At 41.5% G+C, this 26,364-nt stretch overlaps 1 protein-coding gene across 3 annotated transcripts; it reads left to right on the top strand.

Moving 5' to 3' along the window:
- The first annotated feature begins 563 nt into the window (after positions 1-563).
- Positions 564-25,326, top strand: tab1 (TGF-beta activated kinase 1/MAP3K7 binding protein 1). 3 transcript variants are annotated; one of them, XM_085409256.1, is made up of 10 exons: positions 564-719; positions 1,366-1,519; positions 3,839-3,934; positions 4,228-4,366; positions 9,778-9,894; positions 13,480-13,591; positions 18,822-18,966; positions 19,205-19,418; positions 21,927-22,080; positions 24,714-25,326. In XM_085409256.1, the coding sequence occupies exons 1-10, from the start codon at positions 625-627 to the stop codon at positions 24,937-24,939; spliced, it is 1,452 nt and encodes a 483-aa protein (XP_085265382.1). In that variant the 5' UTR covers positions 564-624; the 3' UTR covers positions 24,940-25,326. The 3 variants fall into 3 exon arrangements, with proteins under 3 accessions (XP_085265382.1, XP_085265383.1, XP_085265384.1); XM_085409257.1 differs by having other exon boundaries at positions 24,717-25,326; XM_085409258.1 differs by having other exon boundaries at positions 4,246-4,366.
- Positions 25,327-26,364: the final 1,038 nt, after the last annotated feature.

Raw genomic sequence — 26,364 nt, forward strand, 5'->3', positions numbered from 1 at the left:
TTTTGGCTTAATTTGTGTAAATAATAAAAACTTAACTTTATAATAATAAAACTTTAGAATTGAAAGAGGATGTGCTTTGTTTTCACCACGACTGTGTGCGACACTTTCCATTACAAGTATACTGAATGTGTTTATAGTGACTGACACCAGGAATGTCATCTACAATGTTAACAGTGAAATATGCTTAAGAGTAATGCAAAATAAATCGTATAGTATAGTATAATAGGAGCACCTAATGATGAATGACCTATTTTTCTGGCTCAGGGAGGCTGCAGTACAAACAAAAGCACCATCGGTGCTGAGTGTGTTGCTGCATCTGACAGAAGTGTTTGTAATTTCCTGTTGGACCATTTAATAAATTCAAATGTCAATGAAACCTCATCATATCAAAGCTGGTTGTCTTCATTATGGCAACTTTATAGGATAAAGGTGTAGGGAAAATATCTGTGATGACAGTTTAATTCATTTCTGTGTCGGTTTAAATCTTTTATTTTAAACAAATACTGCTTTCAAACTTGAGTGTAGCACGTAGGCCAAGTATTTGTTTGATTTTTCTTTTTTGATTTCTTTCTTTTTTTTTATTAGCAGCATCAAAGCTGGACAGATGACCTGCCTCTGTGTCAGATGTGTGGGGTCGGAACAGCACCCAACTGTGTGTACGGCCCTGATGGCAAAGGAACTCAGAGCCACCCCAATGAGGATGGACACCTCAGGTTCAGGTACACGATTCGTCCAGTGTGAGACAAATAAGGGTCATCGTTTTGAACTGTGAACTTGTTCAGAGCTGCTTTAGAAAGTGCAAGAATTAAACTAATACTGCGCAGGGAACATGCATAATGCATCCACTTTGAGTTTGTCTGTTTACTTGGGCCAGTCCTTGCTAATGTTGTAAGGAAACTTGCTGACTCATTCACTTAAAACTGTACTGAGATTTATGATCAAACTTATCGGTAGCAGTGTGTCTTACCAGTAAAATCCTGAATAGTTTCTTATTTAATCTCACAGAAAAACAAAGATCTTGGACTTAGCAGGAAAACACAGCAATGCCTGGGCAGAGCACATAAACATGTAGCTTTAAATGTGCACTGGTAATGTCTGAGTCACTGAAGCGGTAAAGAAATAGGTAGTTGGTATATGTCCCTTTTTATAGAGGCTCAGGCTCTGCCAGAGAAATGTGTTTCATCGTTGTGACTTTGCTCGTCTAATTATTTGTAAATGAATCATTTTTATACAAATGTTCTTACATTTGTTACTGCAACAAACACAGCGAAAACGTGAAAAGATAGCACGGCTCTGAGAGTAATCCATAGTTTTTTCAAACATAGGTGCCATGTTTGTTGAGCTTTTCTTTTTTTTTTCCCACAGAGGTGACGATGGCTGTTTCCTGTACGGGGTTTTTAATGGTTACGATGGCAGCAGAGTGGCCAACTTTGCTTCCCAGTGTCTGACAGCGGAACTGCTCCTGGGGCAGCTAAACTCCGGTCACACAGACAACGACGTCCGCAGGATCCTCACACAGGTCTGTTAAGTTAACTGCTGTAACTGTTGAGGAAAGAAACTAGAAACATTTTCTTGCTTTTGCAGTCTGTTAAGGCAGAGCCTGTGACAAAACACTGCACACACAAAATGAATCTTTAAGCCTCTTTAGCCCAGTCTGTGTCAGCCCTGCTTCTGGTCCCAAGCTCTTACTGCGTTTAATAACCAAATATATGAGCGATCCATGAAAGAATCATTCTGAGGCTTTCAGTTGGAACATGTAGCTTAAGATCAGGAATTTTTTCACAGCGAGTCGTCAAAACCGTGCACAATGACTAACCTTGTGTTGGTGGCAGGTGGATCAAAGTAGAGCTGGTAGAGCTCCTGGTAGAGCAGCCACACTGATCATTTTATTGACGATGACAGAAATTGGGTCATTTTTATTTTTATTTTTGTACATTTCATCATCTCTTTGTCATCCTCCTCTTCTTCATCTGCCTCCTCCAGCTCCATGCTCACCTGAAGCCCCATGTCCTGAACTGAATACAGGGATCTTACACGCAAAAATGTTTATGAACGTTCTTATTTATTCCTAGTATTGTTGTAGTTGCTGATTTTCAGCAGATCAGACATGTGACCCCTCATGGCTCCCGACAGCAGACAAGAGCCAGCTGTGACGGCAGTTGCTAATTATAAGCTAACGTTATGCCAGAAAACAGGCTAGAGTGTCCTAAAAAAGCACGCTTTCCCTCTGCTAAACAGTTTGATTACATTCTCAGGTTGTATGGGAGTTTATTCACTAAAAGTCCAAGTCCAGCCTTGTACTTCCACTGTGAAGGAGGTTTCAGTAACACAGGCTAACAGCAGCTAACAGTGCCAAAAACAGCAGCACACACTTACGGAAAGGTTCTGGAAATCCTCAACAACTCAGTTCAGTATTGCTGTGTTCAGGAAGAAGTGAGGTTCACTGACTCAGCGACTTGTATCGCTTTCCTTTCACAAGCAGCCTCCTCCATAGTAAATAGTTGTGGATGCTCCACACCTGGTATTACGAGGTAACCGGTGATCTGAGAGAAACACTGACCGCAGTGTTTGAGGTGCCTCAGGGGTAAAACTGTGAAAGATCACAAAATATTTCATCTTCACGTTTTTATTTTTAGTCCTGGTCCTTTGCTAAGTGTTGATATTATTCAAAAATGTTAAAATACAGGGTGTTTTATACAAAATCATAGAAACGCACTGGCCCACCGTGGTCGCTATGTGAGGGTTAAATGTTTAAACTACCCTCAGATATGTTTAAAATAAAGCTACATTGAAGTTATTACCTTTTAGTATATAAATAATACTAATACATTATAAACAAGGCTTTATTTTCATATGGAAAAAAATATATACTCAGACATGCTGTATACAACTTTTCGGAAACATGTCATTAATAAGCTAATCTGGAGAAACGCCAGCCTTATCATTTATTAAAATAATCAGCGCAGTTCCTTGAGGCAGAAACTGCGCTGATTATTTTAATAAATGAATAAAAGTGTAAAATCTCATTCTTGCCTCAAAGACATTGCTTGCGTTTGCTGCCGCTACATATTTTGATTTAATACTTAAGCCAGCGGTTTTATTTTCCCCCACATTACAAAAACGTTTATGGATATTATTTAAATCATATTAATGTGAAATGCCTGTTTCACTTTTTAACGATCGTTTAATGCGACATAAAGCTTTTTGCGTTAAACAAAAAACGAAACATAACCGTGCAGTGCATTTAAGGGCTAGTCAGATTATAGAAAGATGCTCTGTGTGGGTCATTATGCACTACTGTGGCATAAATGAACCGTATTCATACACTGTGCTTCCCTCACATAGCAGGTCTTCCAGGTGTTTTTCACTTTTCACTACTCAGTCAGTAAAAATTCTCTGTTGTAGTTTATAGATTATAGATTTTCTGTGCACATATGTAATAAGTATTTTTTTGTGTGAACGCGGGCTGCATGTGTGTTCTTATCTTATGTTTGTCATGTCTTCAGTGCCATCTGCAATTCATTCAGTAGCAGACAATCCCCTCGTTGCTGTTCTGAAAGTTCACTCAAGTTCACTCTCTACTTCCTCTACCTGCTGATCTCGTGGTCCTTGTTTTCATTCATTGAATCTCCAACTGTAGCTTCTTGGCCTGCAGCTGGCAGTGATGGTCCTTGTTCTGCTCTGGTCACGAGCAAAACAAGGACCATCACTGCCAGCTGCAGTCCAGGCCCATTAAGCCTGAGTTGACATTTCAGTAGCATTAAGTGTTCAGTAGTGACGCTCGCTCTCACGTGTGTTGACACTTGACATTATACACGCTGTTGTTGCTGCACTGCAGGCCTTTGATGTGGTGGAGAAGAGCTACTTTGAAACCATAGATGATGCTCTGGCTGAGAAGGCTAACCTGAGCAACTACCTCCTACCGCACAATGAGGTAGGAACACTTTTTTCTTTTCTCTTTTGGTTTCCATAACAACCACAGATTTAGGCTTTGATGTGAGCAAGTATTTAGCCACGGGAGAATGAGCTTGTTATTCTTTTATTTGGGCTCATCACTCTCTTTCGTCAGATAAGATACTCAGCTCTTATTCTTTTCTTGCTTTTTTATCATTTGTCTAATTCTCTCTTTTTTCCCTTCATTTCCTATCATCTGTCCTGCTCCTACTTGCTTCATTTTCCTCTTCCTTTCCATCTTTTACTCTGTGCCTTCACCTCTCGGCCAATCAGAATGTTCCGTTCCACCAGCTTTCTCCTCAGAGTCAAAAGGTGATGGAGCGGCTGAAGGAGCTAGAGCAGGAGGTGTCAGGAGGCGCCACGGTTGCGGTGGCGCTCATTCTCAATAACAAGCTCTACATTGCAAACGTTGGTAAGTTGATTCTGGTTATGTCAGCGATGACGCTTTGATTTCCTGTTTAATGTGTGATCGCACTCGATCATTTGCAACAGAAACAGTTGGCAGCAAAACCACCAAAAGGCCAGCCAGTAACAGACAGCCATGACACAGTCTGCTTTGCACCAGCAGATGTCAGGCTTCACACAGATTTGTGTTTGGTTACTGGCCACTCTGTGGAAATGACCGAGGCCGCTTTCAGCATGAAAATCCATGTTAGCTCCACAGTGTCACAGTCTCTATATATACTTATGGAATGCACTTGTTCACTGACGGAGAATAATGCCTTCCTTATTAAAGGTTGGAGAAATGGCTGTATTGCATCCTGATGCAGTTGAGAGCCAATATAGTGTTACATTAGGGAATAATAGTTTGTGTCAAAGGATGAAGCAGTGCAGTGTCTACACATAACAACTTGATAAAGAACTCATTTTAAATTGTATCTTTAGGCACTTTGTTACTAGAAGCTTGGCACTAAAACACAGAATTTGTTCCCATTTCCTAAACTGAACTTCCAAAGAAATGGTGAAGCCTCATCAGAGATGGTCTCAGTGGAAGGCTGGCTGTCAAGAAGGCATTTTTGAGGAAGGGAAACAGGAAGAAAAGGCTGAGGCATGCCAAATTACACAATAACAAACCGTGGCAACACAAAATATGCAGTGATTAATCCATTTGAAATGTAATATCTTTGGTTCAAGTCATCATCAGTATGTACAGAGAAGGTCAGGGGAGAGGTACAACAGTGAGTGTCTGCAGCCATCTATAAAATAAGGTGCCGGCTCTGTTATAATGTGACACTTCAAATCAGCCAGTGGTGTTGGGGATCTGCTAGATCTGACGTTTGGAAAACTGAACAACAGGTGGGAAAGGCCTCTGTGATCAGACTTTTTTTCGAGTGAAGCTGATGAGAAGAAAGCTGTCTGAAAGGGTGGCACTAAGAAAGAGTATAATAGTCCCACTTTAAAGTATTCTTATTTAAACAAAGCAAACGAACACAAGCGGGGAACATTTTTGTGTCATTTCATTGCCTATCAACTAGGTAAAGGAGGGGGAAAATGAGTTGTTAATCCACACGCAGAAAGGTTTAGTGAAGACAAAACATGCATATAAATCTATGCCAGCTGCCATGGAACTTGATAGCTACCTGACAGCACTGAGAAAAAATCGTAACACTCATAAATAGTAGATTTAAACTTGTGTGGCAGATTCTGCAGACTCCTATGTGACTTCTCTTTCTAAAGAGTGCTGCCAGACTCTCTTTTAAAGCCATGAAACCTCCATCTCTTCAAAGAGGGTATTTGGGGTTTTCTTGTTTTTAACCAACTATGTGAGCTGATGCTGAATGCTCAGCATCAGCTGTAGGTACTAGGAGTAGTCCAGCTGAAATGTTCTGCAGTGCAGATGTGTTCTCTGGAGTAACGAATCACACCTCTCCGTCTAGCAGTTCTGATGGACAAGCATGGGTTTGGTGGTTGTCGGGAGAACGTTACTTGTCTGACTGCTTTGTGTCAAGTGTAAAGTTTAGTGGAGGCAGGATTATGGTGTGGGGTTATTGATCAGGAGTTGGGCTTAGTTCCTGTAAAAGGAACTCTTAATGCTTCAGCGTACCAGGACATTTTGGACAATTTCATGTTCCCAACTTCATGGGAACAGTTTGGAGATGGCCCCTTCCTGTTCTAATATGACTGCAAATAAGTGCACAAAGCAAGGTCTATGAATAAGCGAATTTTAGTGGGAGAACTTGACTGGCTTCTACAGTTTCCTGACATCAACCCAACAGAACACCTTTGGGATGAATTAGAGCTTAGACTGTGAGCTGGGACTGCTCGTCCAACATCAGTGTCTGACCTCACAAATTTGCATCTGAAGAATGGTCAAAAATTCCCATAATCACTCCGAAACCTTGAGGAAAGCCTTTGCAGAAGAGTTGAAGCTGATATAGTTGCAAAGGGGTCAACATCACGTTAAACGGGAATGGGATGTTACTCGAGTTAGATGCATGTAAAAGCAGTCAAACATAGTTTTGGCAATGTAATATATGCTATATGTCAATGAAGCCTCGTCAGAGATGGTGATTTGGTTAGTATATAACCAAATGCCATCACAGCATTTCCACATGCTGTGTTTCCAGCAGCCCACAGACAGATGGAGTTATAGAATGATATTGACTCTTTTCATTCAAACCATACCAACAGTGTCCATCAATATTTTTAAATCCCAGCTTGCCGACTCGGCTCCCGCGGACAACAGCTGCAGTACTAGCATCATAACAGCTAGTTCTGCCTGCATGATTTATTGTGTGTGTTTATGTGTTCTTTAAGCTTCAGAGTGGAAAACGAGCATCTACTGTTAATATCTGAATACACAAACCCGCAGGCCATTTTAGATCCTTAACTGTAAGAAAGTTCAAACAAGGCAGCAGGGCGCAGTTCTTCCCACACAGACGCACCAACTTTGAAGAGCGACAGCGATTTTCCCCCAGAAGGATTTCAGTCTAATAATCATCAAAGCTGCTGCCAAAGGCTGCTGCATATTGAGCTTTGTTTCAGATAAATGTGAACACTGGATATTCCTATTTTTGGTGGATTTATTCACTAATCCAGGGGATGAATCTTACCTATTGGAAATACCTCAGTTTTGCAAAACCCTTTAAAAGCACTGCTTCACGTTTCTTTCTTTTAGCTTCCTGATTTGATGCTGGGGCACACACAGGAAAAGAGCCCCTCCCTCTCAGTTGGATTTTTCTTTTGTCCTTGAGGACGTGGAACAGGGCACAATATGGGGAGGTGGGTAGTAATTAGTAGATGGTAGAAAGGAGGGACTGTTGTCCCCTCTGGTGCTTTGTGTGAGTGAGGGGGGAGGGGGGGGGGGGGGGAGGTCAAGAGTTCAAAGTTGACAGAACATGAGGCCCAGGGATGTTTAAACATAGGAGTAAGTGTGCTTGAAAATCACTCCCAGCTGTGTGTTGATGTGAAACGCAGTTTGACAGTTAAGGTCATGTGAGTCACAGTTTGAGCTGCAAGTTGGAGTGTTTGGAGAAAGGGGGAAGGGCGCCGATATGTAAACGCTCAATATCAGAAATGGTTGGCTGCTCTTTACAGATTAACAGACGTGCGTTTTCCTGACTATCACATCAGATTTAAACCCAACACTACCTGATTAACACAGAAGGTGACACGGACCCCTCCCTGTGTATTGGGGCTGATCCGGATGCCCTTATGTGCGGATTATATGAATAATGCACACACACACACACACACACACACACACACACACACACACACACACACACACACACACACACACAGCCGAACATAAGATTTGGCCGGAGGCGGGGGCAGCGTGGAACTGCACCGTGCTTCGGCTCAGCGGCCCCAAACTATTAATATAAAAGTGAATTAATCATTGATCTCTCCCTGCTCAGCTTTTGTGTGGTTGCAGAGGCAAATAATTAATATTTAGCTTTTTAAAAGTACCACAGTGTCTTAGCTCGTTAATTGGTGGAGAGTCGGACCTGTGAGTAACCTCAGAGCAACATCAAAGCCTCTGCATGATTAATGCGTGCAAAAATTAGAAGTCCAAATGTCTCATGAATATGGATAGGGGCTGAGAAAGATGAGACAGTATTTTTTTTTGTAATTAACATTTTTTGTCTTGTTTTTATTTCATAAAACTTTTTTATATAAACTTTTATATGGAAGGTGCACCTTATGGCACCTGTTTATTAACATGTATATAATATTTTAAAAGCAATCCTTTGTTTTTGATGCTAAAAGAGACATGTTAGCTCTGTGGTCTTTTTTTAAAAAAAGGCTACACCAAAGAGCAACCAGCAGGGCTGAAGAATAAAGAAAATCCAGATGTGCCAAAAACTGTGCAGCTCCTTTGACTTGTACCGTATTTTTGGACCGTAAGACGCACCGGATTATAAGTCACATTAAGCAGTTAGTAACCCTACAAACGTCCCTGCTGTTTAGTTTTCCGTCTTCATTTATGTTGGAAGTGATGACAGAGCTGTACATTTAAATTTTTTCAGAAATCTCTGTCAGAACATGCTATATGTTTAGGTGGAAACTAGCGAGCTAACTTCCTTCTAACGTCTAACTCTGTTAAATTTAATATATTCTGTTTTCATGGATGTTAAACTTAATTTTTACACCTGGTAAAGCAGCAGCGCTGATCATTTTATTAAAGATGAAAGAATTTAGACAGTTTTTAACTCACAGTGTGCCGCAGTGTTCGTTTGACTTTGGGACCTGAAGCAGACGGAGTTTTGGACGCAGATTACTCCACAAGGCTCCTGACTACAGTAGCCGTAACGCTCCGACAATCCATCGAGCGGTGCTGCTTCTTGCTTACCAAAGTCGTACTAAAACATTTTTTGACAGATGTTTGAGCGCCGTGTACCACATAAAATCGGTTTGAGGTCAGTAAGCACAACCAGAATTCATACATAAGGCACACTGTCGTTTTTTGGGAAAATTAAAGGACTTTAAGTGCGCCTTATAGTGCAGAAAAAACAGTATGCTAAAAGGCCCAATTTTGCCTCAATATGCTTACAAAGATGCTTTTGGTCATTACAGCTTATTTTACCATTTGATGACTTACCTCTACAACCTTTAAAAAAAAAACAGTTTGTCGACCAGATGTTCATTAGCCAACGCTGAGTAAAATTAATTAAAATTTAACAGGAATTAAGTCAGCATTAGCTTTGGTGAGTAATGAAAACACATAAGTGCTTTTTACAGATAGTAAAAAAATAATAAAGTATTGATCGTGTGTGTGGTGCTGTTCTCCTTGTAAAAGTAACACATACAACCATTCAAAGTTTGGTTTGACAAGAAACACTGAAATTAGTTTTCAGTATGATTCACCCCAGTAACCACAACAACTAAAGTCGAAAAAGGCCTGGAGGTGAATCAGCTCTTAGCTGAGAGCTTCAGTGAAAACATCAGAGGCACAATGGGGCCTTGTTAATAGCAGATATTTAGACTTGTTGAACACAGGGTAAAGTATAACAATAATGGCTGCTTTCAGTTTCATGATCCAGTAGAGCCTTAATATTTGCATAACATTTAAATGTCTTTAAGCAAAAACAACAACATAGGAGCAACTAATACTGTTAATGTTTGCTGTGTTCCAGTTCACTGTTAGCTGATCCACTGATCAAACATACTTTATACCTCGACACATCAGAGGGAAATACAGTCACTTGTATTACTAACTGCACCTGTGATTGAAAGACCTCAGAAAATGTGTCTTCTTCTTCTTCTTGGGAAAGCAGATCATTTATACAGTTTAGTGTATCTACTTCAACCGACTCAACTAACAGTTTTACCTCTTGCTGATTTCAAGTTACCTTCAAGCATGTTTTCCTTTGGTTTCAGGGACGAACCGAGTCCTGCTGTGCAAGTCCAGCAGTGACGGCCAGAACCAGGTGCTTCAGATCGGCCGACCGCACAGTACCGACAACGAGGATGAGCTGCAGAGACTGGCTGCACTGGGTGAGACACATTATATGTGGCATAGTGGAGAAAAATCATTATTTGATCCCGAATTTGCTGCTGAACATGTACGTTTACTCACTTACAAAGAAATAAACAGTCTATTTATTTTTTTAATTTGAGTTTTATTTAGAGAGACAGATTATCAGCCAAAGATCCAGAAAATTAATCATTACATTAAAGTTATAAAGCACATCTCATTAAAGTTCAGTTCAGTTCATTTTTATTTCAAACATTTCAAACATGTGCCTTCACAATCATTACAAAATATCATTCCATTATTTGTTTGAAAAGGAGTAGGCTGAAGTATTTACTTATTTGTCCCTACCCCCTCAAGTTTTACCTCTCATTCATTTAATTTTTTTTTTTGTCTTAAATTAAACAAACAACATATGAAACATATAAACATATGAAGTAAAACAAAACATAACATACATAAATCAAAAACAAGAAATTAGCAAGCCCCACCACAGTATAGTTTCTTTCATATGAAAAATACAGAATGTGTATATTTGCAGATACACAAGTTATGGAAAAACAACAAACCAAAACAAAACAAAAAAACAACCAAAAAAGAACCGCAACACCATTACCAGCAACATTACCATCCTGGGTTAACCCCGTTTTCTTCATTCTTATACTTATTTAAAATTAGGTTTTTATATTTTACTTTAAACTGTTTTATGTTTTGACTGTCTTTTATTTCTTCTGTTAGACTGTTCCATAATTTAACTCCTGAAATTGAGATTGACATAGTTCTTAAAGTTGTTCTAGCACTTTGTATTTTTAAATTCCATTTCCCTCTTAAGTTATACCCACCTTCTCTTTCTATGAACAATTTACAGATTTCTTTGGGAAGCAATTTATTTCTGACTTTATACATTATTTGCGCTGTTTTAAGCTTCACCAAGTCTTGGAATTTAATAGCTTGCATTTTGACAAAGAGTGCATTTGTATGGTCCCTGTACCCTACATTATTTATTAATCTAATGGCCCTTTTCTGTATTATAGTTATTGTTTGTGTGTTACTTTTGTATGTGTTTCCCCAGACCTCTACACAGTAGCTCATATATGGCAGTAGTAAAGCACAGTATAAAATGTGCAGTGCTTTCTGATCCAACATATGCTTTGCTTTTCCCAGGACGGCAATGCCCCGTGCCAATTTCCCCCGAACATAAGTAATGTGTGGCTTCCAACAGAGCTTGTGGTCAATGATCACCCCAAGAAATTTTATTTCATTTACTCTTTCTAAATATACATTGTCAACACATATTTCTACTTCAAGTGAAACAGGTATTTGATTTCCAAGCAATGCATGACTTAGTGCTTGATGGAAAAAACCTTGTTGCTAACCACAGCAATAAAAAAAAAAATTGTAGTTGGTCACCAGGTTTTCACACATCTTAGGAGGGATTTTGAACCACTCGTCTTTACAGAGAATCTCTAAATCGTTTAGGTTTCTTGGCTGCTGCTTCACAACTGGAAGCTTCATCTCCCTCCACAGATTTATTATAGGACTGAGGAGACTGGCTAACCACTACATAACCTTAATGTTTTCTTGATCTACTCCTTATCTACCCTCTGGGTCATTGTCATGCTGGAAGACACATCTTCACTTTTGTTCTGGTTAAGAGAAGGAGGTTCTCATCAAGATTTTTCTTTGTTTGACCCCTCAGTGCACTGAAGTCTTCCTGTACCTCATACATTATTGTTCCCACCTCTGTGCTTGACTGTATGGATGTTCTTTGGGTCTTCCTCTAAACACAGCACTTTGAGTTTATGCCAAATAGCATTATTTTGGTTTCATCTGACCCCAGAACCTTCCCTGCACCCAAGCCTTTTGAGTCCATTAGGTGTCTAAAACTTGTAACCGGTGTGTTACTGAATTTGTTCTTGGTGACTGTTGTCCCAGCTGCCATCAGACCATTAAAAAGCTCCTCATGTGTAGTTTTGAGCTAATCAACTACCTTTCATGTGATTATCCTCCATCTTCGGGCAAGATCTTGCATAAGCTCAGACAGAGTGTGCTTGATGTTGAAAATATTTCTATTTTCAGATAATCACACCAGCAGTTTGAAGCTTCTCACTAAGCTTCTTGCTGATGGTCTTGTTGTCCATTCCAGCCTGGTGCTGGTTTACAGTTTGGTCCCTGACGTCCTTTGACAGCTCTTGGGTCTTGCACATGTTGGTGATGAGGTGGGAAGAAGCTGCATCTGTGGACTGCATTGTTATACTCATCATCCGTGTTATAACTTTTATGTGATATGTGTTTTTCTAGATTTTTGATTGATATTCTGTCTCTCCATTATGACACTACCATAAAAATGAGAGACTGTTCATTTCTTTGTGAGTGAGCAAACTACAAATAACAACTCATTCCTCACGGTATACATACTTGGATATCCCTAAAACTAAACTGGAAATAACAGCAAAACAAGAAATTTTCCATAAAACAAACACTAGAATTTAAAAAAAGAAGCTACACAATAAATAAAAAGAGTGAAATGCTGATGCTCAGTATGTGAGGTTGAGAGCTTTAAACTGGACCCTGAATACAACTGGGAGCCAGTGAAGGGACGCAAGTAATGAGACCATCTGTAAGACCGAGTTAGCAATGTAGCAGCAGCATCCTGAAGAGCCCGCAAGCAACCTGGGGCTCGCTTACTAAGTGAGAAGAAAAATGCACAGCAGTAGCCAATAGGAAAAGAGAGATGAGCATCTCTAGCTGTTCTCATGAAAACTATAGCTCTCAGTTTACTGGTGTTTATTAGATGGGGGGAAATAAAGCTGCTCGGTGTGGGTGTATAAACGATGAACTTATCACTCAGAGTTTAAGTACTTTTCAGATACAGTCAGGGAATCTTGACATTTCTTTTTAACTCTTCTTGGTTCTGACTGATGGACAGAAATAGATTTTTGGCACATTACTATTGGAGGGTTTTGGATTGACAGTGTCAGACACACCTCGTCTTACATTCCCTGCATGTTGTGCTTGATATAACGCTCAGCACAGACACAGCCATTAGAGAAAGCACACAGTTGCTCATCCGTGGTGGACAGAGCAGGCTAATGGTCCAGTAATGAGGGTTGTGTATATAACAGAAAATGCATACATCGTAATTAGCTTTGCCAATAGAGCAGTAGGTGCAGCCTGGCCTGTAATGGATGAAATGGGGAAACGGACGCATTTTTGTGTGTTTTTGTTGTGTGTGGGGGTGTTTTCGCCGTTTCACAGCACATCATTAGAGGAGACCGAGCTCTCTGCCTTGCTTTGTTCTCTTGTCTCTTGCTGGGATTCACATTATTATTCCATTGTTCAGGTCCTTCTCTTAATGATTGGAAAAAAATGACAGTCGTTCCATTTACCCAGACCAAGGTGACCTCTCACCCCTCGCATTTTCATCCAGGCTCAAACACACAGATGCACCCCTCTCCCTTCCCGTCCCCACCTCTGCTTCTGCTTATCGGTTGTGTGCTTTTGCTCCATCCTCCCCTTCACCTCTTCTGCTAAATTTTCCTCTCTCTTAAAATCATCTCCTATAAGCATTCACCGTCCATGTGTCCGTTTTCCCTCATCTCCTGCAGGACTGGATTCAGCTCGGATAAGACAAGCGGGCCAGATAGCGGGACAGAGCAGCAGCAGAAGGCTTGGAGACTACCGAGTCAAATTTAACTACAACGAGATTGACGTGCTCAGGTGAAGCCGAAAAAACACAAAATATGCGTTTTCTTTCTTTCAATTTGTCAAATGCAAAAACTTGAAAAGGATACACTAAAACACCAGGCTGTCTAGAAATATTCAACTATCTGTGTCACTTGTTTTCTTCTCTTTGTCTTCCTCCATTCTCATTCTTCATCTGCTTAGCTTGTGTTCCTGTGTTTTGAGGTTATGATGAAAGATTAGAAGAAATCACAAGATAAGACGTGGTACACAATCAACAAAAACTGTGAAGTTTGACCTGTCACCATGTGACCAGTTCTAACCTTTTCAGCTGGCACTGCAGTCCTGAGCAAAGTGTATAAAAAAAAAAATCCCTCAGACTGCTCTAGATGCTCCGTTTTCACCAGTTTTTCAACTCTTGGCTCTGCATGAGGTCACTGAGAGACAGTACTAAGCATGGTGCGTCTATTTTAACCTGCTTGCTGTCGTTTCCAAAGTCTGTGTTTTGTTCGATTGTGCCTACATGAGATTATTCAGTGACTAATGAACCATTTCCTGTTCTATGTTGCATGTGAAAAAGGGGCAACACTATACAAATTCAAACGTTTAGAGGTTTTAGCATTCAAGCTTTCAAGAAATGTGCGAGTCATTTCCTACTGCTGCCAGCCTTTGTGTTAAGCTTAGCTTTTGGATATAGTTTGAATTTGTGCAGCAGGACAGTAGTATCGATCTCCTCAAACCCCTCAGGCAGTTAAAAAAAAAGACTTTGTGCTTCAAAAGGAAGTCGGCCAGATACTGGAACTTTTTAATGTATCGTACCTTCTTTGTGTGCCGTGATAGCAACGGCTCCGTCTGTCTGACTGTGGAAGTTCCTGTTAATTTTGCTACATCCATTCACTGTGACTCATGATTAACTGATTTAGATTTTAGTGTTTAAAAGATCAAAGCCACAACATCCGCCCAGTTTTTGTGCACACAATAGCTGAAGAACGCCTGGAGGGAATTTCATTAAATGTGTCATAAGCGTCAGCTTGGATTCACAGTTTTCCGGTAAAAGACCGAGGTCAGCATGACCTCCAAAAATCCACTTTTGGACATATTTAAGGACATATTTCCAGTGGTATAATAGTGAAGCAGTGAGGCTGATCTTGGGTGCCCGTCTTGAAACCTCTGAGCTGAGGTGTGTGTGTGTGTGTGTGTGTGTGTGTGTGTGTGTGTGTGTGTGTGCGCGTGTGTGCGTGTGTGTGTGTGTGTGTGTGGCATCCTGATTTTAGAGCTGTTTATTGGTGGTTCTTTTGATATTTTTTTAAAATGGGAATTTGCACTCAATGGCCACTTCATTAGTTACATCTGTTCATCTGCTCGTTAATGCAAATCTCTAATGAGCCAATCAACTTGATGTGTTTATGCATGTAGACATGGTCAAGTATACCTGCTGAAGTCCAAACAGATCATCAGAATGGGGAAGAAAAGTGATTTAAGTGACTTTGAATGTGATTTGGTTGTTGGTCTGACTATTTCAGAAACTGTTGATCTACTGGGATTTTCCCCACATGGCCATCTGTAGGGTTTACAGAGAATGGTCTGAAAACCAGAAGATGTGCAGTGAGTGACAGTGAAAATGATTTGTTGATGCAGAGGTCAGAGAAGAAGGACCAGTCTGCTTCGAGCTAACTGAAAGGCTCAATTGTTATAGCAGAGTTAGGCTAAAGAGCGTCTCTGAACGCACAACACTCCTCTCATCTGTGAACAGAAAGAGGCTACAATTCACACAGACTCAACAAAAATGCACAACAGAGGACTGGAAGAAAAGTATGCCTCGATTTCTGCTGTGACATTCAGATGTAGGGTCAAAGTTTGGTATACATTAAAGCATGGATCCATCCTGTAACAGTCCTCCTCTCTACCTCCTCTCTACCAGTGGAGGATTGTTTAAAAGCCACAGTCATTGTCACAAAGCTCAGATCATCTTAAACTGGTTTCTTTACCTCAAAGATAAGTGTCCTGTACTCGAATGGCCTCCACGGCCTCCGGATCTCAATGCTGAATAGCATCTTTGGGATGTTTAAATGAGGGATTTACATCAAGGACGCGCTGCAAAACCTGTGAGGAATGTTTACAACCATGAAGAATTAAGGCGCTTCTGAAGGAAAAAAGGGAGTTCCAGCTCAGTAGTAGCAAGGTGTAACTAATGAAGGGTCTGGTATCTACGTTTGTTTGTTTTGTTTTGTTTTTGTTTTTTCTTGAGTCCCTTGTTGACATCTCACATGGTGTCAGTTTCCTGTTATGTACAGCAGTGATCATTATGCTTTAGATCACCTTATTTTTGCAAACTTAACAACTTAGAGCTGTTGCTTCACCTTTCAAGGCAGACAGTCAATATTCATTACACGTCCACCAGCTTGAGAACTGAAACACCAGAGATATTTTAATAGCTTTATTCACCCCTACAAAAAACACCTGTCAGGCGCTCTGTGTCAGCACTGCTTCACAAACAGAGGCTTCGTCTGTGTCCAGAACTCAGCTCAGATACTGAGATGGTCAGAAAGCTGTGTGCAGGCTCTGCGTAGGACCAACACACCATTTCATTTTAGTTTGATAATTTTCTGTGAGAAATCACATTTATCTCAGGCAGACTACATCCTCTATCCTGTGACCTGTGGTTTGGAGGTGGACTACACTGAATAAATCTCGTGAGATTGTAGATGTAAAGCGCAGCTTCACCAGCTGGTGGAGGCATATAACTGCACGGTGGTACTTCTGTATAACTATTATCAGATCAGCCGCTTCCTTACCTTCAGTTCACCGAGACCCTCGGGAAGAGGTGGAGGCGTGGCCTCTGTTTTTAAAAACAAACTTAAAGTTCGGCCCTGCGACAGACTGGCGACCTGTCCAGGGTGTACCCTGCCTCTCGCCCTATGACAGCTGGGATAGGCTCCAGCGCCCCCCGCGACCCTGAAAAGGATAAGCGGAAGCGAATGGATGGACTTAAAGTTCGGCAACTGCCCTCTCCTACTTATTCTAGTTTTGAGGTTCAACTATTGGAGCTTGCTGGACCCCCAACGATTCTATGTGCTGCGATTTATCGACCACCTAAATATAATAGGTCTTTTATTTGTGATTTTGCTGACTTCTTAGGTTCATTTTTATTGAGTTATGACTAAGCTCTTATTACTGGCGATTTTAACATACATATTTGCTGTGCTGATGACCCCCTAGCCAACGATTTCCTTGCCCTAATTGACTCTTTTAACCTTACACATCTCGAAACTTCCGTTTTTATCAAAAGTTCTAGAGAAAGCCGTCTTTCTCCAAATGCAGGCTTACTTAGTTGCAAATAATATTACTGACAAATACAGTCTGGCTTTAAGCCACACCATAGCACTGAAACGGCCCTGCTAAGAGTCTATCATGATCTTCTTGTATTTGCTGACTCTGGTCGCCCTGCCGTTTTAGTTTTATTGGATCTGTCTTCAGCCTTTGACATGGTTGATCATAATATTCTCTTGAGGAGGCTAGAGAGCATGTTGTAGGCATCAAGGGTTCTGCCCTTAACTGGTTTAACTCTTACCTCACAGATAGATCCTTCTCTGTTGTGATGGGAGGATACTCTTCCTCTGTTGCCCCTCTCTGCTGTGTGTGCCCCAGGGGTCTGTATTGGGCCCTTTATTATTCTCTTTGTATATGCTACCCTTGGGCTTCATATTTGGAAAAATATAATATTTCTTATCACTTTTACGCTGATGACATTCAAATCTATTGTCAACTGACTGATGATTTGTCAGCATCACTGAACTCCCTGTACGATTGACTGAGAGAGGTTAAAGATTGGCTGTCAGATAATTCTCTCATTTTAAATGAGAAAAAAAACTGAAGTTATGGTGTTCGACAGCCATATTCCTCGAGACCAGCTTGTTGCCCTGCTGGGGCCCTTAGCTAACTCTCTCTCTGATTCTATACGTAACCTGGGTGTCTATTTGGATAGCTCCTTTAAGCTCGATAAGCAAGTATCATCTGTAGTTAAATCTGTTTTTTGTTTTGTTTTTTTCCAACTGCGCCACATCTCTAAAGCTAAGCATTATATACCACACAGGGACCTGGAAAAACCTATCCACGCTTTTGTGACCTCCAGGTTAGATTATTGTAATTCTCTCTGCTGTGGTCTCCAAGCCTTCTCTCTTCGAAGGCTGCAACTCGTTCAGAATGCTGCGGCTCGCCTTCTTACTGGAGCTAGAAAATTTGACCCTATTACTCCGGCTCTTGTTGATCTACACTGGTTACCAATCAAATATCGCATTGAGTTTAAAATCTTGCTACTCACTTTTAAAATCCTGAATAACATTGCGCCCAGCTACCTCACTGACCTCCTCAATCTGTACACTCCTTGTCGGCCATTAAGATCATCAGGTCAATTACTCCTGGCCCAACCCAAGTTTAGACTGAAGACCAGAGGCGATCGTGCCTTTGCTTCAGCTGCACCCAACCTTTGGAATAGCCTCCCTGCTTCTATTCGAGCCTTGGACTCAATCCAATCCTTTAAATCAAGATTGAAAGCATATCTATTTGACTTGGCTTTCAGGACCAGTTAATACCCTTTTAAATCTTTTAAACTTTAAACTTTTAAATTGTTTACATTTTTTATTAAATGTTATTAAATTTATTATCTTATTATTAATTTTACTGCTGTTTTTGTCTTCTTAGTGGATTTTGTATTTATCTAACTCTTCTGGTCTGTTAGTGCCTCTATCCTGTCTGTGCTAGTGCCCGATTTGTACCCTGTTATTGACTTAAGTTGATTTTCCATATTACTGTGAAGCCCTTTGGTGTGCCTTCAGGTTTTAAATGTGCTATATAAATAAAACTGTATTGTATTGTATGAAATTCTGTTATCCGGGGGCCCCGTGCTCTCTTCTATCTCACACCTCTCTCTTCCTATTGTTGTCGAGGCCAACTGAATAAAAAAAAACAAAAACCCTTGAGTCATTCCAATTATGATCCTCAATAAAACACATAATAGAGTCTGTATAGAATTTCCTCCTTTGTAGCATCAAAGGGAGTGCAGGAAATGTGATGTGAACAATGTAAGCGCTTCTTTGGATCTATAAGATTAGTTTATTATATGGAGGTCAGGGGCTCTTATGTCTGCTTTTCATCCTGGATTCTCCCTCTGTCGCCTTCCCCCAGCATATCTTGCAGACTTGACCCGTACCGTCTTTCCTTTTATGTGTCTAATATTAATTTAAGTGCTGTCCGTCTCCTACGACAGCGCAGCCAAGTCAAAGCCAGTTGTTGCGGAGCCAGAGATTCACGGCGGCCAGTCTTTGGAAGGCGTCACAGGCTTCTTGTTGCTGATGTCAGAGGGACTGATAAATGCCCTCGAGTCCGCCCATGGTCCCGAACAGGCTAATCAGGTTAGCAGATTCATTCTGATAAGCTACTTTCACCTCATTTATCGTCATTCCTTCCTCTTCTTCCTTACTTTCACTAATATTTTTTTCTTTCGAGTTTTGTTTTCTTGCCTAGTTTGAGTCTATTTCTGTTTCCTTTATTCTCCTAGGCTCCTTTTTCTGTCCTTAGGTCTAATCCTTTCCTTACTTCTTCCACTCTTACATTAACCTTTTCTTTCTCTGACCCCGCTGTCTATTGTAGGAAATTGTTGCCATGGTAGCAGCAGAGCTAGCCCAGCAGACCAGTCTGGAGGCGGTGGCTCAGTCTGTGGTTGATCGGGTCAAGCGGCTTCACCACGATGTGTTCGTGTCCGGCCGTCAGAGGGCGACTTACTGCTCTCGACACGAAGACATGACCCTGCTCATCCGCACGCTCAACTACCCACTGGCTGATGCAGCGCTCACGCCCACGCAGGGTAGGATCTGGCATTTAGGCATTGATTCATATCTCAAGGAAAGCACGTCTAAGAAGCGGCCTTCTGCTGTAGCTACACCAACACAGTTTCCTCATTTAAAACTTTAGCGAGTTAGTCACATTAGAATGCATTATTCATACTGTACCGTTAAAAAAAGGCTCCTGACCTCAGGCACAAGTGTCAGGCGAAGGATTTTGCATGTTGTTGAGCAAACAGTTGTTTTAATTGTCGTCACAATATTGCTGAAGAAGATTCCCCATACAAGGAATATCTCCGGTTTACTTCCCTGGTTGTCTGCCGCTTTCCTGTGCAGGGGCCCGTTCTTCGTACCTCGCTAAGTAAGTTAGCCGGATTTGACTGTTGACGATTTCGCGTGATCCTGGATCGTTCGGTTCTTCGAAGCCCATCCGGGACTTGCTGTCATAGCAACAGAGCCGTAAGCGTAAACCTGCTCGGGAGCAGGTTTACTTTATGTAAACAGGATTAGATCGCGGCCACTCAGGTATGTCCGCTTCATGTATACGAAAGCAACAGCGATATTTTACCACTGTTGTACCATAAATAAATAACATCAATGTAACTAAAGATAATGCAGCACTTGATCCTTTTATTGATGTCACACAGATACATACAGGTCATTTCCTAAAAAAGGGAAATGTACTATTAACATTCTATTACATGTATGTGATTATTACAGATGTAATTCAGATTTCAGAGTAGTAATTGTAAATTACTTCGTGTAATCAAGATGGGAGACCACGGCTATAAAAGCGAAGGTGGATTTGGGAAGCCTGTCGCAGCCATGTCCTGTCCGTATACGCGAGCCACCCATTGCGGAAGGTGCAAGATTGATAAGGAGAGTCCTCAGAATTCAGCGTATATTGCGGGACAGACAGGATCCTTTAGCTCAGCGCGACAGTGTGCTCATAGAGAGATATCGATTTTCCCGTGAGGGTATTATTTACTTAACCAACTTGTTGACGAGGGGGTGCAGGACCACCACCTGTCTTTTGTTGCTCTGCCCTTTTCTTGGTTGCTGTTATAAACAAACAAACAGATTATTTCAGGGTCTCTGTCCAAGAGACGAAAAGCAATATAAGTGATAAATATTACCATTCTGTAGAATATTCTTATATTTCACTTTTACCTGTTCCCATGTTCTAGTGGGTCCTGTCGTGGCTCTAATGTGAAAGGGGATATAATATAACATAATGTAATATAATATAATGTAATATAATATTGGATAATATAGTGTGATATGATAAATCTACCCTACCACCTACTGGTGTTGGCCAGAGGGGCCGATGGCGCGATATGGCAGCCTGGCTTCTGTCAGTCTGCCCCAGGGCAGCTGTGGCTACAACCGTAGCTGCCTCCACCAGTGTGTGAATGTGAGAGTGACTGAATAGTGGCATTGTAAAACGCTTTGGGTGCCTTGAAGAGCGCTATATAGATCCACTCCATTATTATTGTTATTATTAAATTACTTACGAGTTTAATTTGTCAGCAACTTCCTGCCAGCCCTCTCTCCTTGCTTTTGCAGCCTTTGCAGTGTTCCCTTGCGTTTTAATTAGACTCTGAAACTCCTAAAATCCCTCACTCAAGAGTTCTTGCTCTGCTGCCGAAGAATACCGAGCGCGCTCCTTCGACATTTTCGCCGACCAATCAAAGGGTTGCCGATCAATGTTTCTACTATCGATGCGTAGCCCCTGTTGGGCCACCCAGTGATCTCACATTACTTCATCCAGCTATACTAATCGTCAACAACAGGTGTGTTCGGGGAACCGGAATAGCGAGCTCAGAGTTAGCGCGATGATTTGATCTTGGATGTTTCATTTGATCTTGGATGTAGTAAGCGACGTACGAAGAACGGGCCCCAGGTGTCTGTCTTTGTTGCTATAAACATATTAACTTCTGTTTACTTTACCCTCATGTGTTTGAAAAGCAACATCATGAGGTGGCATGAAGTGGCTCATGCCCCAGGCCAGTCTCTTTGAAGCAAGACTATCTAGGGTCCTTGTTTGTGTTTGTGCACTTGGCTTGTCCTTCCTGTGCTTCTGCAGGCGTTCTTTGGTAGGATCTGGTTTCAGCCGCCGTGCAAGGTTGATGCCGGACATCTTGTTCTTGTCCTTACGAGGTTCATTGAATGTTAAATAAAAATTTTAACCGAAGATCAGATAAAATTTTTATATTTGACGATTGTGCATTGGCATTTGTATCAGAAGAGGGAGCAGTGTATCAGTGTGATCCCAAAGCATCGGATCATAGTTATTAGATACCCAGTTTAAACTCAGACCGGTTTCCTGGAAAATAATCAGAAAATAACATCTGATCCTTGAGTAGAGCTGTTAAAAAGAATATCAAATAGAGCCTAAACAATCAGGCTTTTGAGAAGAATATCGGGTTTACTCCCAGAGCCAGGACCTTTGCTTTTCTAAAGTCCTTGTTGAAATTAGTTGGCGGCTCACAAATATACATGACTCAGCTTTCTTCTACTTCTTCTTTCAGGCGGCCGTATCTGTCCCGTGTCTGTGCCCTACTCAAACAGCCAGAGCACCAGTAAAACCAGTGTCACCCTCTCGCTGGTCATGCCCTCACAAAGCACCCTGACCAATGGAACCAACACGGCCTCCACCCTGGAGGAAGGCACCCCGACACCTGGGTAAGCCTGCATTGTCTTGAGTCCCTGCCTGCTCTGGGTCCTCACTCCTTCTCCCCTGCTGGGCATACTTTGAATTAGCCTCTTTTTCACTTTGACGCACCTCTGCCCTGTTTTTGTTTCATAAGCTCAATTTTAACTCCCTTGTTTGCACTGCTGTGGGGCGGATCTTCTGTGCCAGCTTTGTTCTGCTTTCACTCTTCACTCCCTGCTGTTAGGTTTATTTTTGCTGTCTTTTAAATAAGCAGAAAGTCCTCCCTCACATGCTATACTTATTTTGAGTCTTTAGGTCTTATTTTCACACACCCTTGTGTTCCTGCACTGCTATGCTTATTTATATGTTAGCATGGCTTTCGCTCTGCTGTTGCTGTTGGGATGGCACGCCATGATTAATTTCACTTGACACTCAGAAGATAACACGTGCAGATAAAATGTATTTTAAAACTCCACTTCCTCATTCCACAGCTTGTTTCTTTTGTTTTGCTTTTCTTTATTTTTAAATGTCAGTGTAGAGATAGAGATAATGCAGGTGCCTGTTAATACTTTTTCCAAGAAATTGAGTGTTGTAGAACAAAAGCTGCTTAAATGTCCTCAGTCCTGCTGCCACTGCTGGCTGACGGGGACAAGCAGTCCCGCACAAGCTGTGCAGCAGAGATGAATGAGATGCAGACGGAAAAGAGTTGTGTTGCACCAGCGCAGAGGGGTTGCACTGCTGAGAGACTGAATACGGGTACAGACTATAGGAATATAGATCTGGATCATGTCAGGTGGAACAGCTGGAACTGCATACCAATTTGGGAATACTGACAGACAGAATTTATAATAATGCTTATATTTATGTTCCAGAGCAGTCTATGTGGACTTGATCAGCCAACAAAATACCTGTAACCTGTACCTGCACCTCACTGTAACGTAGCATGATGAAGCAGTTTCCTTCTTCTTTTTGGGACTCATGCGTTAGTACATGTGCTGCACATGCAACAGCGTGCTGAACAGTCTGAATAAGAATTATAGTTCTGTCATTTCAAATTAGATTTATTTTGTTTGGACTTTTTGCTGTTTTTGGTTTTCTTTCAGTTTCAGTTGTTTTCCTGAGGGAGTTTGATAATTTAATGTAGTTTTTACAACTTTTATATAGCGCTTTTTTATTCTAATTAGGCAAAAAAAAAAAAAAAAAAGAAAAAAAAAATATATATATATAAAACTAAACTGTGTGTGTGTGTGTGTGTGTGTGTGTGTGTGTGTGTGTGTGTGTGTGTGTGTGTGTGTGTAAATGTTAGTGAACTAAAATGTTTTTCCCGACATGTAGTTTTATTTTGTAGTTTAGTTTTAGTTAACTCCAATAACTTTGGTCTGACCGCGGCCTTTGTCAGGTTGTAAATTTAAAGGATTTGCTCAGCTTCTTTTGGTGGCTGACTTATTTTTAAAAACCTAGTTAGAACCAAAACACTTGGGGTGGAAACATCACTCTAGAAGAGCAGAGTTTGATGCCTTTAATTTTAACTGCAATTATTTTCCAATTTTTGTCCAAATCTTTTTCTTTCTTTTTTTAAAGTTGCATATTTAGATGTGCTTACACATATTTACTTGGATCAGGATGTCAGTGCACTAGATCTTGTTTCCTCTACCAAACTTGATGCTTCAGTTCCATCATTTCTTAGCACCTTCTCGGATCCCGTCATCCATCATCGGCACACTCATTATGACATATTTATAGTCAAGGTCAACATATAGTGTCAGAAACAACAGCCATTTATAACTGATTTACAGTGGTAATACATGTTATTGACGTTTATGACTTAGATCTGCACTCTGCCCTAAAACGTTCTTGTTGAGCCACAGAGGCTATTTTTTCTCCTCATGTAAAACTCTTTTGCTGTGTGCATAGGTGGTAATTGTGCTTTGTTAATTATATATGTGCTTACTGGAATGCACGGATGATTGACAGCCTCTCCTAGCATACCTGAAGTGTGCACTTGCCTTGTCAGACTACTTGCTCAAAACCGCCTGCTTTATAAAGTGAGCGAGCATGAAGAGCTCTCTGTGTGCGAGTGCATTTCCTAAATGTTCCCGCTGCTTTGATTGATACAAGTGCACGTTTTGATTCTTCCCTTTGCATCGTCGTCCTCCAAGATTGTTTCTTCAGCTCTTCTTCCTCTATGATTTCCACTCTGCTCCCGTCTGTCACTCGCCGTCTGACTCACAGCCATATTTCTCTTCCTCTTGGTTCCCAACTTGCCAATATCCATCCTGTGCCCTTCACTGTGTCCTTGCCTCTCCGTTTTCCGCTCCTGCAGCACGTTTCACCCCACTACCAGCCAAGCTTCCGTCAACATCCTACAGCCCATAATTGAACTCCCTCTTTCCCCTCTTTTTCCCCTCTCGCCCCTTCCCCCCCTCCCCTCCTCCACCTCCCTCCTTTCTCTTTCCACCATGCCTCGTCCTGCTCGGCCTCTCCCTTCATCCACCTCTCTCCTTTGTCTCTCCACTCGTGACATGGACCTCTTCCCCTCCTCTTGGTGCTTCTCATCCTCTTCCTCCTCTATTCCAACCCTCATACCTGTGTCTTCCTCTTCCCTCATCCTCTCCAACCACCCACCTTTCTCCTCCTCCTTCTGCTCCTCCACGCTCCCCAGCAGTCAGAGCCCCACAGCCACTCTGCAGTCCACCAACACCCAGACGCAGAGCTCCAGCTCCAGCTCAGGAGATGGAAGCCTGTTCCGCCAGAGAGGGAGTCAAGCGGCGCAGCCTGACGAGACGGGCAGGGTCCCACCCTACGTGGACTTCAGTCAGTTTTACCGACTGTGGGGGAGCGACCATGGCGATGGCCAGAGCATGCAAGGAGGCCTGGGACCGCAGTGAGACCCACTGGAGTTCCCAGCAAAGCTGACACATGGATTTTTTTAAAGGGACAAAGATTTAGGGACGTGATGGGACGTCTTATAATATGCTGTTAATGTAATGTTACTACATATAAGTGACCTAAAGGTGCATGGGGATGAACTTCTCAACAGAAGTTGAAGACAATGAAATGCTGGGAAAACATTGTCACTTCACTCCAAATTGATGTTTGGTCATTTGTAAAAGACAAAGGTGAGTGAGTGAATCCATGTAATCCAGATTGACAAAATTATTTTCAGATGTAAAGGCACCAAAAGGGGAATCTCATGGACTGGGGAGCTTGTGGAGCTGTGAGTTATTATATACTGTAAGGCCTTAAAACTGAATAAATGAATGCTTTATAAAGTACTGTTTAAGTTGTAATGACAGTATATCTCCAGATTAATTCCCATCAGCTTTCATTTTCCCAAAGAGTTCTTCAATAATTCGTTGCTTTGACGTCCTGACCTTCGTTAAAGACCTCAACGGTCTGCTTATATGGTTGTTATGGCAGCAGGTAATGTAACTAGCGGTCACACTGCATCATTGTGTTGTCATTTCTACACAGCTCAGAGGTCTATTCAGGGATTGACAGTTTAGAATATAAACACAACATGTACAGCAGGGCTTATTAGGGATTTCATTATGATATTACAACCAGCTACCAGCTGGGACTGAAGCTGGTAATAAATAACTTGCTTTAAAGTGGACCTATGATGTTTTTTATCTACCACGAGTACTTAAAGTTGTGACGCTGTGTAAGATGTAAATAAAGATGAATGAATTTGGAAATGTCATAGACCCATATTTTATCACAATAGAACACAGTAAAAAATAGCAACTGTTTCAACTGAAAAAAGATAATTACCATTTTAGAAAAAATCTTAGCTCAATTTGGATTTGATGGCAGGGCCATGTTCACCACTGTGTAGCATCTGTTCTTTTGACAGCAGACCCTAAATTTTGGAAAACTGAGGAGAGCAGCTGGACTTCTGGCAGACGAATATTGTCCCATTCTTGTCTGATGGAGGATTCCAGCTCGGGTCTGCTTTGTTCTGTTTTGTTTGATCATGTGCCACTTGATTGTTGATGAAAGGTCAGCACCCAAACTCGTCTACTACAAAGCCATACCGTTCCAATGGCTGCAGTTTTGCATTGTCTTTCTGAGCCACACAGTCCTTCCCTGAAAAAGGGGGTCTGGATGGGACCATATGGTGCTCTAGAACTGAGCACTGGTAACAAGCTAGATATTGTATCTGACCTCAGAACAGTTGTCTGCTTGGCCTGAGTCCATTTTAAATGAGCTTTGGCCCAGAGAAGACAGCAGTGTTTCTGGATCACGTTCACATATGGCTTCTCTGCCTGACAGAGATTTAACCTGCATTTGTGGATGGCACAGTGAACTGT

Source organism: Rhamphochromis longiceps, linkage group LG6 (genome assembly GCF_057381845.1).
Source record: "Rhamphochromis longiceps isolate RC_006_pf linkage group LG6, R_longiceps_female_GT1.1, whole genome shotgun sequence".
NCBI classification, from domain to species: Eukaryota; Metazoa; Chordata; class Actinopteri; order Cichliformes; family Cichlidae; genus Rhamphochromis; species Rhamphochromis longiceps.